The sequence below is a fragment of the Carcharodon carcharias genome, chromosome 3 (assembly GCF_017639515.1).
Source record: "Carcharodon carcharias isolate sCarCar2 chromosome 3, sCarCar2.pri, whole genome shotgun sequence".
Lineage (NCBI taxonomy): Eukaryota > Metazoa > Chordata > Chondrichthyes > Lamniformes > Lamnidae > Carcharodon > Carcharodon carcharias.
The window spans coordinates 214,461,093-214,474,458 of record NC_054469.1 but is presented as its reverse complement, the minus strand read 5'-3'; the positions used below and the strand labels follow the sequence as shown (position 1 = coordinate 214,474,458).

The 13,366-nt window shown below is 45.7% G+C and overlaps 1 protein-coding gene across 2 annotated transcripts; it reads right to left on the bottom strand.

Annotated features, from left to right (window-relative positions):
* Nucleotides 1-224: 224 nt before the first annotated feature.
* Nucleotides 225-13,014, bottom strand: LOC121275663 (chemokine XC receptor 1-like). Of its 2 annotated transcripts, XM_041183177.1 has the most exons (3): nucleotides 12,895-13,000; nucleotides 11,864-11,911; nucleotides 225-2,735 (listed from the first exon to the last, which is right to left on the bottom strand). In XM_041183177.1, the coding sequence occupies exon 3, from the start codon at nucleotides 2,677-2,679 to the stop codon at nucleotides 1,573-1,575; it is 1,107 nt and encodes a 368-aa protein (XP_041039111.1). In that variant the 5' UTR covers nucleotides 2,680-2,735; nucleotides 11,864-11,911; nucleotides 12,895-13,000; the 3' UTR covers nucleotides 225-1,572. The 2 variants fall into 2 exon arrangements, with proteins under 2 accessions (XP_041039111.1, XP_041039112.1); XM_041183178.1 differs by lacking the exon at nucleotides 11,864-11,911 and having other exon boundaries at nucleotides 12,895-13,014.
* Nucleotides 13,015-13,366: the final 352 nt, after the last annotated feature.

Here is a 13,366-nt window from a genome sequence, read left to right as displayed (position 1 = left end):
GAATTTCCAGCACCTGCAGTTTTTTGCTTTTATCTGAAAATAGGCAAATAGGCAACTTGCTTGTCTTTTATTTGTAAATCCTGTTTAAATCCACCAAAGCAACAATGAGTTACTTAGACCATCACCTGCCTAGTCTTGCAGATTCAGGCCTTTTCATTGTGATCTTTACTCCCCACTTTCCTTGATTGATTTTCATTTCACATTATAATCCAATATTGAATCAATTTTCAGATAATTATTTTATTGCATTCCATTTCTAAAAGTATAACATTCAATAACATGATTTACATTGATATAACATTTCAGTTTTCTGAGACAGTGGAAGCAGTGAGATATTTCAGCAGTGCCATCATGTACCTGAAACTTGTGCAATGTTAGTCCAGTTTATAATGGCACTGAATGAGTAACTTGCTGCTGGTACTCAGAAAATTTAACACAATTTTAACACCTTATAGCTTTCCATATTTTCAGGTACTGTTTTTGCTGAGGTGCAGCAAATTCAATTTTTTTATTCCATGCATTTTACATGTACAACCTAATATAATTTGATTTAAAGAGCATAAAATAGAAAACCAACTCACGCAATATGTACAAAATTATAATCTGACTGTACTCAGATATTAGGAATAGGTTTCCTTGTGAGAATGGGGTTGTCAGCTGAGCCATGAGGGGTGGGGGAGGGTTGTTGTCGGACTGACACATTCTGCTGAGGGTGGGATTGTCAGAGCAACCCATTCGAGTAATGGGGAATATCAGGCCAACCCATTTCTGGTGAAGGGAATTGTCAAAGTTTGGTAAGGGAAGATGTTGGGCTGACCCATTCTGGTGAAGGTGGGATTGTCAGACTGACCCATTCTGGTGAGGACGAGGTATCAGACTGACGTATTTTGGGAGCAAGGTATTACCGGATCGACCCATGCTGTTGACACAGGGATTGTTAGGCTGATCTATTCTGACAATGTGGGTGTGCTATCAGGCCCTCTCCTTCAATACCAGTGGGGCTATAAAACCATGGTGCCAGCAATCTAGACACTTACCCTTGGATTGTGCTGCCAGGAGTCTTTTTTGACAACCCTGCTGAACATTCTGAGATGCTTCCCTAATTTCTCTATATATGGTGGCTGCCCATATCATTAGGGATGTTTCTCAGACACCAACCATTTTTGAAGCCCTGGGAGGACCAGCAGAGGCCTGGTGAGCAGAGCTGAGCTGAGCCGAGCTGAGATGTTTTGCCCTAGTTAGACAAGTAAAGTAACCTCCTTGGAAGAAAATTCAAAGCCTTCCTTTGCAAATTACCAGGATTTTTTTTCTTCAGGGTCTGTGCAGGGCCAGGCTGTCAAGCATGGCATGTGGAACCCCCGTTGAGCCTGGCTCCTGCCACCATTGGGGTGGTATGCCCTGTCTCATGTCTACACTAACCATCAGCTGGATTCCAGTGAAGGCCCAAGACTGATGAACTCTGACATTCAGAGGCCCCAGCCTTGCTCCCTCCTACATCTAATGGCCACGTAATGAGGCGGGTGGAGGCTCTGCCCCAACAAGCCATTAAATTATGCCTGCAGATTTTTGGGCCTACATTTCAAACCTGGTCAAATTTAGGGGCAGGTCGATATCTGAACAAATCTGGGAGCTGTTGTGTTTGATAGTGGTGGTATTGGTGCTGCTGTATTCTTTGCAAATTTTCACACAGGGGAAACATTTACTCAGCAGCCTGATTAAATGTTTCCTGAACTTTGTACCCACAAAAGCATAAAAGAAGGGGTTGAGACAGCAGTGGCAATAAGCGAGGTTCCGGGAAATGTAAAGCGCGTAGGTCAGATGGTTATTCATCTCACAGGTTGAGAACTTTGGGACTTGGAGTTCGACCAAAGAGAACAGGAAGATGACTACATTGTAAGGCGCCCAACACAGAAAGAACACCACCACAATACAAAAGATAACTTTCACTGTTTTGTATTTCTTCCTCGCTTTACATCTAATGACAGTGTTGAGAATTCTACAGTAACAGAACACAATAACAGCCAAGGGGAATAAGAAGAATAAAAGATTTTGCTGATAACATCCTAACAGTGGCCATATATGTGCACTTTTGGATGGGTAGCTAATTTCACAGAAGCTTCCATGCTCATTAGGTACAGTATGGGAGAAGATCATCTCAGGGATTGTAATGAAGATACTAATTCCCCAAACAGCTAAGCTAGCTGCCCCAGCGTAGCGGACCTTTCTGAATCTGACAGCGGTCAGAGGATGAACCACCGCAAAGTATCGGTCGACAGTCATCAATGTCAACAGCATGATCCCACTGTAGTAGGCGATGAAAAAAGTTGCACTCATTATTTTGCACATGGCGTTGCCGAAGATCCATCCAGATGTATGATCCACAGCCCAGAACGGGAGAGAGAAGGCAAAAAGCAAATCGGAAGTGACGAGATTCAAAATTAAGATGTCTGTTACACAGCTCAGCTTCTCATATCTTACCAGGATCCACAGAACCAGAGTACTCCCAATCAGGCTAAGAATGAAAGCTAGGCTGTACCAGACTGGCGTAAACTTGGCTGCAAATGAGTTAACAGCAAAATTCTCACACAAATGAACAAAATTGCTGTAATCCACTGTCGAGTTTGGATTGTAACCATAAATATAATCATAATATGTATCATTGTAATTTGGCTGTTCCATGGTGTTAGCTCAACACAGGAAATGTTGGTTGGTGATACAATGGTCTTCGCGATAAACTGTGGAAGAGAAAAATAAACATCTATATCTAACATACTTTTGGTAAAACTGTACAAGTAAGAATGGAGTTAAAGGTTATTTCTCATCTCCCCATTACCTTGATGTAAAGTTTGAAGAAATGTATAAGGCTGTATAAGGTTGGAGAGCTGGGTACTTTGTTATGTTCCAATTGGATGGTTCTGTTCTATGAAATAGGGAGTGGGAGCACGTGCCATGTCATCATGATCAAAATCGAGGCTTCACGGAAACTCCCCTTACATTTCGCCAGATTGCCTCCCCTCATACACAGCAGCAAGAGACCTCTTATACTCCACGACCAACACAATAGGCTTTTTCATACCCAATATTTGGGCAATTGACTTTAATGATAAGGCAATTCCAATGGTTGCATAATTGGCATTGAGCTGTAAGAGCTAGTTTCACACCCAAGCAGAAGTTGAAAGTTTTGCCCATTAATTGCTCAGTAATGCAAGGTCATTAATTTATGGAATGCTGGGTTTTATGTTAAGATGTGTTGAAATTAAAACTTAAAAGAAAGGCTTCAGGGTCAGGGAGGAGGGCATTAAATTGGATAGTCCTTCTGAGGATTATGGTGCACAATTAACCCATGCTCCACTCATTGTGCTGCAGACAGCACTTCAAATTTGTGCTGCCTGGTGCCTACTGTTTTACATGATTAATGTGTGCGGCCAGCATCACCTTGAGCTGTTCAGTGTCGGTACAGATCAGGAGGGGGTGGTCCTCATATCAAAAGTGGACTCTGCTACTTAAAGGGAGCCGGAAACTCTTGAATGGGATGTACGTTGTGGCTATAATGTGGTGGGGTTATTTGTGAACTGGATCTGAATTTATACTATGAGAAAAACCGAATTTGGGAGTCAGCATGCACCAAGATTCTCTGACGCTGGACTGAGGCCTTGATGCATGAAGTAGAGAGAAGGAGGTATGTACTATCTCTGAGGGAAGGCAGGGGGCCCTCGAGGCATATTGTGGGGTGGCAGTGGGAGGAAGTAGCAGAGGAGGTCAATGCCAGGAGTTTTGCTTCGTCAACATGGGGCAGAATTTAATGGTTGGTGAGGTTTCTTGACCCATCACTCATATAGTTTATGGGGAACACTCGCTCCACTCTTGTCAGCTGACCCTCAGCCATGTAAAGCTCTGGGGAGAGCTTATTGGCTGTCTACGAGTACCGCCTCAGAGAGCTGCTGGTCAAACAGATTGGCCAAACAGGTCTGTAGTCCCAGCTGCGCCACTGTGAATGGTGGCCATTGCTGGGACTGCGGATACAAGCAGTCCTAGAATCTTAATACCAGGGTGCAGGTCATTACTGAAGGTGGGGGCAGCAGTGGGGACCCTGGTGGAGGGGGGGGGGTTGGTGTTGGATAGAGGGGGTGGGTGGTCCTGATGGAGTGGCATCACCCGGGATTGGAGGGTGGCAGAGGCAGACCTTAGGGGATGAGTACCTGATGTGAGGGAGGCACCCCTCTTTCCCTCCCGTGGCTTGAGCAGGCTTACCTGCTGGCTGTCTCCCCTGCTCCTGACCGGCCTCTGAGTTAAGGCCTTTAAGTGGCTAATTTTTGATCTCTTAAGGACCTCAATTATGGCAGGGGTGAGCAGGTCACCCTGGGCCTCATCCTCCCCCCATAACATTGTGGACATATCCGACCCAGTTGAGAGGGCAGCAGGAGGCCACCAGGTTTATATAATGGCACCACCCCCCCACCCCCCTCCACCGCCCCCCCACCACCTCCACCCCCACCACCCAGCCCCAGTCTGCAAACCCGCTGACAGGAGACCATTAAATTCTGCCCATGAATGGAGTGCAGAAAGAAGTTTGATCATCTGACAAGAATTGTCAAGGTGAGTTCAATCTTCATATGGCCCACCCTACCAACTGGATCACAAGCCTTATGAACTGCTGGGGAGGCAGTGGTATCATGGTATTAATCACTGAATAGCATTCGAGACTCAGGGTAATGGGGACGTGGGTTTGAATCCCATCATGGCAGTTGATGACATTTGAATTCAATAAAAATCTGGAATTAAAAATCTAATAATGACCATGAAACCATTGTTGATTGTTGCAAAAACCCATCTGGTTCACTAATATCCTGTAGGGAAAGAAATCTGCCATCCTTACCTGGTCTGGCCTACATGTGACTCCAGACCCACAGCAATGTGGTTGAATCTTAAATACCCTCTGAACAAGGGCAATTAGGGATGGGCAATAAATGCCGGCCTAGCCAGGGACACCCACATCCCATGAATGAATAAAAAAAAATTTACAATACCCTTGAACCTCTTCCCACCAACAATGCTTATCCAGCAGGACTGATCGTTTCAAATCATATACTTCATCTCACTGTTAGCCTCACCCTCACAACTCACAGCTCACACAGAGTGGCAGCTAGTCAACCATACCAGACACATCACCCAAACCTACTACAGGGCACTCATTAACACACTTCCTTCTTTCTTGTAGGAGACGATGGTTCATGGTTGGTTGCAGCCATAAGAAACTGGAGGACGATCATTCTCATTGCAGGCTTTAACCCTGCTTGAGAAGACAAGCAGAGACAGTAGCATAGTGGTAATGTCACTGGACTAGGAATACAGAAGCTGAGACTGATGCTCTGGGGACAAGGGGCAGAATTTTACCGTCAGCGAGCTGGGGGGCGGGGCCCGCTCGCCGACACGTAAAATCACGCAGGATGATGTTGGGCGGAAGTCACGATGTCACCCCGCCCCATTTAAATTGCCAGGAAGACGGTGGTGGGGGGGGGCAGCAAAATCAGCTGTGCGCCCGCTGACCTGTCAGTGGCCAATTGAGGCCATTGACAGGATCATTTAACCAATTAGAGGACCTGCCCGTCCAACCTTAAGGTTGGCAGATTGGCCAGGAGCCCCGGCGGGGACTAGAGAAAACATGAAACCTCGTCCAGCGGCGGGATGAGGCTTCATGCAGGGTGTTAAAAATTTTAATAAAGTTATTCAGAAAATTATGAACATGTCCCATCTCATGTTCATTTTCACATGAGAGGGACATGCTCGGGAATTTTGTTTTTCTATTTTTAATATTTTTCAAAGTGTAAGCACTCTCCCTGAGGCAGCACTTGGCCTCAGGGAGATGTGCGCTCTTTCGAGTGCATGCACAGAAGATCGCACTCTCGCTTGGAGATAATGCCCCCCTCACCTGCACAGGAAGCACACAGCGCACCCCCCCGGAGGTCACGCTGGTGGCGGGGCCTGCTTCTCCGGTGGGGATCGGCTCCCCACCCGACAGACAGAAAATTCTGCCCAAGGGTTTAAATCCCACCATAGCAGCCGACTCATATCAGTGATGATGACCATGAGTTGGTTGTCCTAAAACCCCCTCTGGTTCACTAATGTCCTTTAGGGAAGGAAATCTGCCCTCCTAACCTGTTCTGGCCTACTTGTGACTCCAGACCCACAGCAATGCAGCTGACTCTTAACTGCCCTCTGAAAGGGTGTGGCAAGCCACTTGATTCAACAGCAAGTAGGAATGGGAAACAGATGCTGGCTTTTTCACAGAATCACGGGATCACAGAATCACACAGTGCAGAAGAGGCCCTTCGGCCCATTCCCATTGAGTCTGCACCGACACGTGATAAACACCTGACCTAGCTACCTAACCCCATTTACCAGCACTTGGCCCATAGCCTTGAATGTTATGACGTGCCAAGTGCTCATCCAGGTACTTTTTAAAGGGTGTGAGGCAACCCGCCTCCACCACCCTCCCAGGCAGCGCATTCCAGACCGTCACCACCCTCTGGGTAAAAAAGTTTTTCCTCACATCCCCTCTAAATCTCCTGCCTCTCACCTTGAACTTATGCTCCCTTGTTACTGACCCTTCGACTAAGCGAAACAGCTGCTCGCTATCCACCCTGTCCATGCCCCTCATCTTGTGCACCTCGATCAGGTCGCTCCTCAGTCTTCTCTGCTCCAACGAAAACAACCCAAGTCTATCCAACCTCTCTTCATAACCTAAATATTTCATCCCAGGCAACATCCTGGTGAATCTCCTCTACACCCCCTTCAGTGCAATCACATCCTTCCTATAATGTGGCATCCAGAACTGCACATAGTACTCCAGCTGTGGCCTCACCAAGGTTCTATACAACTCCAACATTACCTCCCTACTTTTGTAATCTATGCCTCGATTGATAAAGGCAAGTGTCCCATATGCCTTTTTCACCACACCACTAACAAGCCCCTCTGCCTTCAGACATATATGGACACACACGCCAAGGTCCCTTTGTTCCTCAGAACTTCCTCATGTCATGCTGTTCATTGAATACTACCTTGTCAAATTACTCCTTTCAAAGTGTATCACCTCACACTTTTCAGGGTTAAATTCCATCTGCCACTTATCTGCCCATTTGACTGTCCCGTCTATATCTTCCTATAGCCCAAGACGCTCAACCTCACTGTTAACCACCTGGCCAATCTTTGTGTCATCCGCAAACTTACTAATCCTACCCCCCACATAGTCATCCATGTTGTTTATATAAATGACAAATAATAGGGGACAGAGCACAGATCCCTGTGGTACGCCACTGGACACTGGCTTCCAGTCACTAAAGCATCCTTCTGTTATCACCCTCTGCCTCCTACAACTAAGCCAATTTTGAATCCACCTTATCAAATTACCCTGTATCCCACTGTGCATTTGCCTTCTTTATAAGTCTCCTATGTGGGACCTTGTCAAAGGCTTTGCTGAAATCCATATAAACTACATCAACTACACTACCCTCATCTACACACCTGGTCACCTCCTCAAACAATCTAATCAAATTTGTTAGGCATGACCTCCCCCGACAAAGCCATGTTGGCTATCCCTGATCAAACCTTGCCTCTCCAAGTGGAGATAGATACTCTCCTTCAGAACTTTCTCCAATAGTTTCCCTACCACTGACCTGTAGTTCCCTGGCTTATCTCTACAACCCTTCTTAAATAGCAGAACCACATTAGCTGCTCTCCAGTCCTCTGGCACCACCTCCATGGCCAGAGAGCAATTAAAAATTTGGGCCAGAGCCCCTGCGATCTCCTCCATTGCTTCCCTCAGCAGTCTGGAACACAAATCATCTGGACCTGGAGATTTGTCTGCTTTTAAGCCTGCCAACACCTCCAATAGCTTCCACTCCCTACATCAATTTGCTTAAGAACCTCGCAGTCTCTCTCCCCAAGTTCGATACCTTCATCCTCATTCTTTTGAGTGAAGACGGATGTGAAGTATTCATTCAACACTCCAGCGATGTCCTCTGGCTCCACCCATTGATTGCCCCCTTGGTCCTTTATGAGCCCTACTCTTTCCCTGGTTATCCTCTTCCCATTGATATACTTAGAGGATATCTTGGGATTTTCCCTACTTTTGCCAGCCAGAGCTTTCTCATATCCCCTCTTTGCTCTCCTAATTGCTTTCTTAAGCTCCACGCTGTACTTTCTGTACTCCACTAATGCCTTTGCTGATTTGCTTCCCTTGTACCTGCTAAAAGCGTCTCTTTTCCTTCTCATCGTAATCTGAATATCTCTGGTCATCCATGGTTCTCTGGGCTTATTACTCCTTCCTATCACCCTAGAGGGAATATGTTGACCCTGTAGCCTCCCCATTTCCTTTTTGAACACCGCCCCCCCCACTGCTCCTCTGTAGATTTCCCTACAAGTAACTGTTCCTAATCTCCCTTGGCCAGATCTTGCCTTATTTTACTAAAATCCACTCTCCCCCAATCCAAAACATTTTTTGCAACTTGTCCATTTCTTTGCCCATAACAAACTTAAACTGTACCATGTTGTTGTGGCTATCACTAAAATGCTCACCCACCACCACCTCAGTCACCTGTCCAGCTTCATTCCCCAGAATTAGGTCCAGCACTGCACCATCCCTTGTTGGACCCTCTACATATTGACCTAAAAAGTTCTCCTGTACACATTTCAAGAAATCCACTCCATCCAAGCCCTTAACACTATGTCTATCCCAATTAATGTTGGGAAAGTTGAAATCATCTAATATGTAATTACCCTATTATTATTGTTTTTACACACCTCTGCAAATTATGCACATATTTGCTCCCCAATTTCCCGCTGTCTATCTGGGAGTCTATAATAAACACCTAATAATGTGTCTGCCCCTTTTTTATTCCTAAGCTCTACCCACAAAGCTTCATTCGATGCCCCCTCCAAGATATCATCTCTCCTTACTGCAGTAACTGACTCCTTAACTAATAATGCAATGCCTCCTCCTCTTTTACCCCCTCCCCTGTCTCGCCTGAAGATTCTATATCCCGGAACGTTGAGCTGCCAATCCTGTCCTTCCCTCAACCACGTCTCAGTGATGGCTACGATATCACAATTCCACGTGTCCATCCACACCCTTAACTCATCTGTTTTACCTGTAATACTCCTGGCATTAAAGTAGAGGCCATCCAGCCTTGCCTTATTCCCTTGAAGTTTAATGCAGCTGTACTCCCTCTGACTTGATTGTTTTACTGTATTATGATGTGTCCCTATTCTGCTGACATTCTGTGTCCCCTTCCCCTGCTGAATTAGTTTAAACTCCTCCCAACAGCACTAGCAAACCCACCCGCAAGGATGTTAGTCCTGCTCTGGTTCAGATGTAGACCGTTCCGCTTGTACAGGTCCCACCTTTTCCAGAAACGGTCCCAGTGATCCAGGAATCTAAAACCCTCCCTCCTGCACCAACTCTTAAGCCACATATTCATTTGCGCTATTCTCCTATTTCTGAGCTCACTAGCACGTGGGACTGCGAGCAATCCAGAAATTACAACACAAGAGGTCTAGCTTTTTAGTCAACTGCCTAACTCGCTGAATTCTTGATACAAGACCTCATTCCTCTTTCTACCTATGTCATTGGCACCAAAATGTACCATGACCTCTGCCTTATCACCCTTCCCCTTCAGGATGCCCTGCAGCTGTTCAGTGACACCCCGGACACTGGCACCTGGGAGGCAACACACCATCCTGGAGTCACGTTGATGGCCACAGTAGCGCCTATCTGTTCCCCTGACTATAGAATCCCCTATTACTATTGGTCTTCCTCCCTTCATCCCTTCCTATACAGACAGGCTGCTTGTGGTGTCAGAAGCTTGGCTCAGTCTGCACTCCCTGGAGGAACCAGTGCCCTCATCAGCCTCCAAAATGGAATTCCGATTTGCGAGCGGGACCCCAGGGGACTCCTGAACTACCTGCCTGTTTTTCTTGGACTGCCTGGTGATCACCCATTCCCTTCCTTCCTCAAGTCCCTTCATCTCCGCTGTGACCACCTCTCTAAATGTGCTATCCATGATGCTCTCAGACTCGCGGATGCTCCACAGTGTCCCCAGCTGCCATTCCAGTTCTGAAACCCGAGTTTCCAGGAGCTGCAGCTGGACACACTTCCTGCACAAATGCTGGTCCTGGGCACTGGAAATATCCCCAGCTTCCCACATGGAGCATGAGGAGCATGCCACGGCTTTGAGTGCTCCTGCCATGACTTATCCCTTTAAATTAAACCTTCTAAGTCAATTACTCTGGTGCGCTTCTTTCCTGATCCTCGTTACTGTAGAATATACAAACTATAAACCACAAAAAAACCTTAAACTATAAGTGATTAAAGTTGTAAATACCTTACCCACTACTCACCAGTGATTCCTTGTAGCCTCTCCTGCTGCAGCAGGGCAAGACCCATGATCTGAAGGTATAAGAAGTTGGATAACAAGGAAAAAATGCAAAGAGCACCTCGTCCCCTATGCACCGACTGCCCACCTTGCACCAACTTGCCAATACCCACTCTGGCTGTGCCCCACTCAAGATGTGCTCTCTCCCATGTTCGTGTCTTTGAATACTTACATCAATTAAATCGTTCCTCAAACTTCAAACTCATGGGAATACAAGTCCAGATTAAGCACTCTGTCTTTGTAACCTAACCCTTTAAATGCTGGTGACATTTGTATGAATCTGTGCTGTAACGCCTCCTAGGCCAATATCTCAAGAAAAATTTGGAGTCCAAAGCTGGATGTCTGTTGGGGTCTGACCAAGGCCTTATACACCTGAACCATGACTTTCTCAATTGGCCTCTGGAAGTCCATATAGACAACGTCCATAGACACTCCTCAAAAAACTATAATTAGATTAGTCAGACACTCCCCTGCCCTTGCTGCTGAAGACCCTCCTGCCCCTCACTCACCTCTGGGCTGTGGCTTGAGGTACTCAGCGACCCTGGCACTTGGGTGAGTGCATTACTGGCCACAGTGACAGGCAAGACTCCTGGCACCTACATGAAATTCCACCCATCATATCAGTTGGACAGGACCAATTTATGGGGTTGCTCCTGTTTCAATATTTCCATTGCACTTGCCATGCCATGGCAGACAAGACTATGGGCCTTGTGCTGGAAAATGGGATTAGTATAGTGAGGTACTTGTTTGACCAGCACAGACTCGATGGGCCGAAGGGCCTTTTTCTGTGTTCTAGATCTGTATGAATCTATTAGATTCCCCTTACCATGCTGACCGTAAGTCACGCACTCCTCTATGTTTCTCGAGGTGGCTTGTCTTTGATTTGCCAAACCAGCTCAACTACTCTGAGCTGGAGCTGCAGATGATTCAAGCCTAGAAATGACAAGCATGCCCAAAGATGGGCGTGCACGGGATACAAGGATCACTCTCCATGCATGAAAGGGGCCTGAGATGCATGTGAGTTTAGGCATTGGGGCTCTTTATCACTGAACGAGCGAAACATGGGCACTCAGTAAACTAGTTAAGTTGGGAAGAGAGCTCAAATATTAGTCAGCAGTGACTATGGAGGCCAGTGACTGGGATCAGAAAGGTCGTAATGAGGGTTCACGGGGGAGGTGTTGGCCAGAGCAATGGTTTTAACATGGGGGTCTGGAAGTCTGGCTTCACATCTAAGTAGGAATATTTTAAACAGTTACTTTGTTAGTTCAGGCCTTTCAGGACCTCAATTCGACCGCATGTAAACCTGATTTTCCTGAATGCTGGACAAACCAATATTGCAGAAGGGGTCCTCTAACAGCAGCTAGGCCTCTTATTTGATTATATTAAGGGACTAACGCCTGTCCTATAGGCCCCGAGTGTTGATATCTTTTTACCTGAATCAATATGATGGCGGCTCACACCTCCAGCTTACGAGTGTTTGCCTGAATAACAAATATGAGTTGTTTAATTTCTAGGCCACAGGCATTTTCTACAGATCTGTTCATCCAGGACAGTCTTACTATCCATCATTTCCCACACTGTGCAGCCTCAATACACTGCATTATGCTATCATCTTCTATTCTCTCCTAGAGCTAACTGCATCTTAACAATCTGATGGATTTAATTTGATTGATTTAATTTGTGTCATTTTTATTGGCCACTTTAGTTTAATTGGCCTATTTCATTCCCTTATTGTGTTTACTTATCATTTGCTTAATTTTTATCATGTAAAGTTAGGTTCATATCCTTGTATCTTATTCATTCACTTTTATTTCTAGTTCTGTAGCTCATTATCAATCAAACAATTAATTGTTAAAAGAAAAGTAAATAATTTTGTTTTGAATCTTTGGTTAATTTACGAAGGGCCTCCTTCCCCCTCTGGACCAATATCCCCCTCTGCACCAATATCCCCCTCTGCACCAATATCCCCCTCCGCACCAATATCCCCCTCCGCACCAATATCCCCCTCTGGGCTGATATCCTTTTTTGATGGATACCTCACTCTGATGGATATCCCCTCTGCATCTACATATCTCATTGTTATCAGTTGGCTCTGCTGTGCTCTGACAGATATACATTTTGGAAACACCATTCACGTACGACTCAATTTCAACTTGTCAGCCATTCACCCAGTCACACCACATCTAATTAACATCCAGCCAGTGATAACCTTTTACAGTAGTTAACTGAAACTTGCCCAGGATGGGTAAGTCCCACTACGTTTCAACATTGGAGCATTGGAGTCAGGTGTGAGGGGTATGGGGGCAGGGAGGGTTAAAACTCTCTCTTGGGCTTTCAACCTGCAATAGAAACCTCTAAGATGTCCTAGATGGAAACTAAGACAGCAACTGCTATGATAAAGACTAATCTGGGAGCAGATAAAGACTATTAAAGTTTGAAATTTAAGGGTAACTTTAGCACTGACCTCAGGAGATGCTTCTTCACACAGGTACTTGATGGATGAATTAAGTTGGGCTGATTGCCCCTCTCATCTGTAAGGATTATGATCTTTCGAGAGCTGTTGGGAATTGAGAGGATGTGTCTTGCAGATAGTTAGCTGTCAGCTAGTTTTGATATGAATCACCCACGTCCAGCATGACTGGTGCAGAATGTGTTCTTTTGGGAAAGTCAAAAAGAGAAGTGTGTTGAGCAATAATTACATTGTGGAGAACTCGAAATTGAAGCCATTGCTCTTGTATCATTTCAGAATAATTCAGCACTGTTGTATCATTTCTCCTCTCTGGCCCTTACTGACCTAAGTAGTAGCATTTCTTAAGTTTGTGGAAATTGATTCTGAGGGTATCCATCACACTCAAATTTCTGTTTCCATCTGCCAATGGCAGAATAGTTTTCAACATACCTGTATACTAAGGAACTCCTTGCTCATGGTAGAGAAA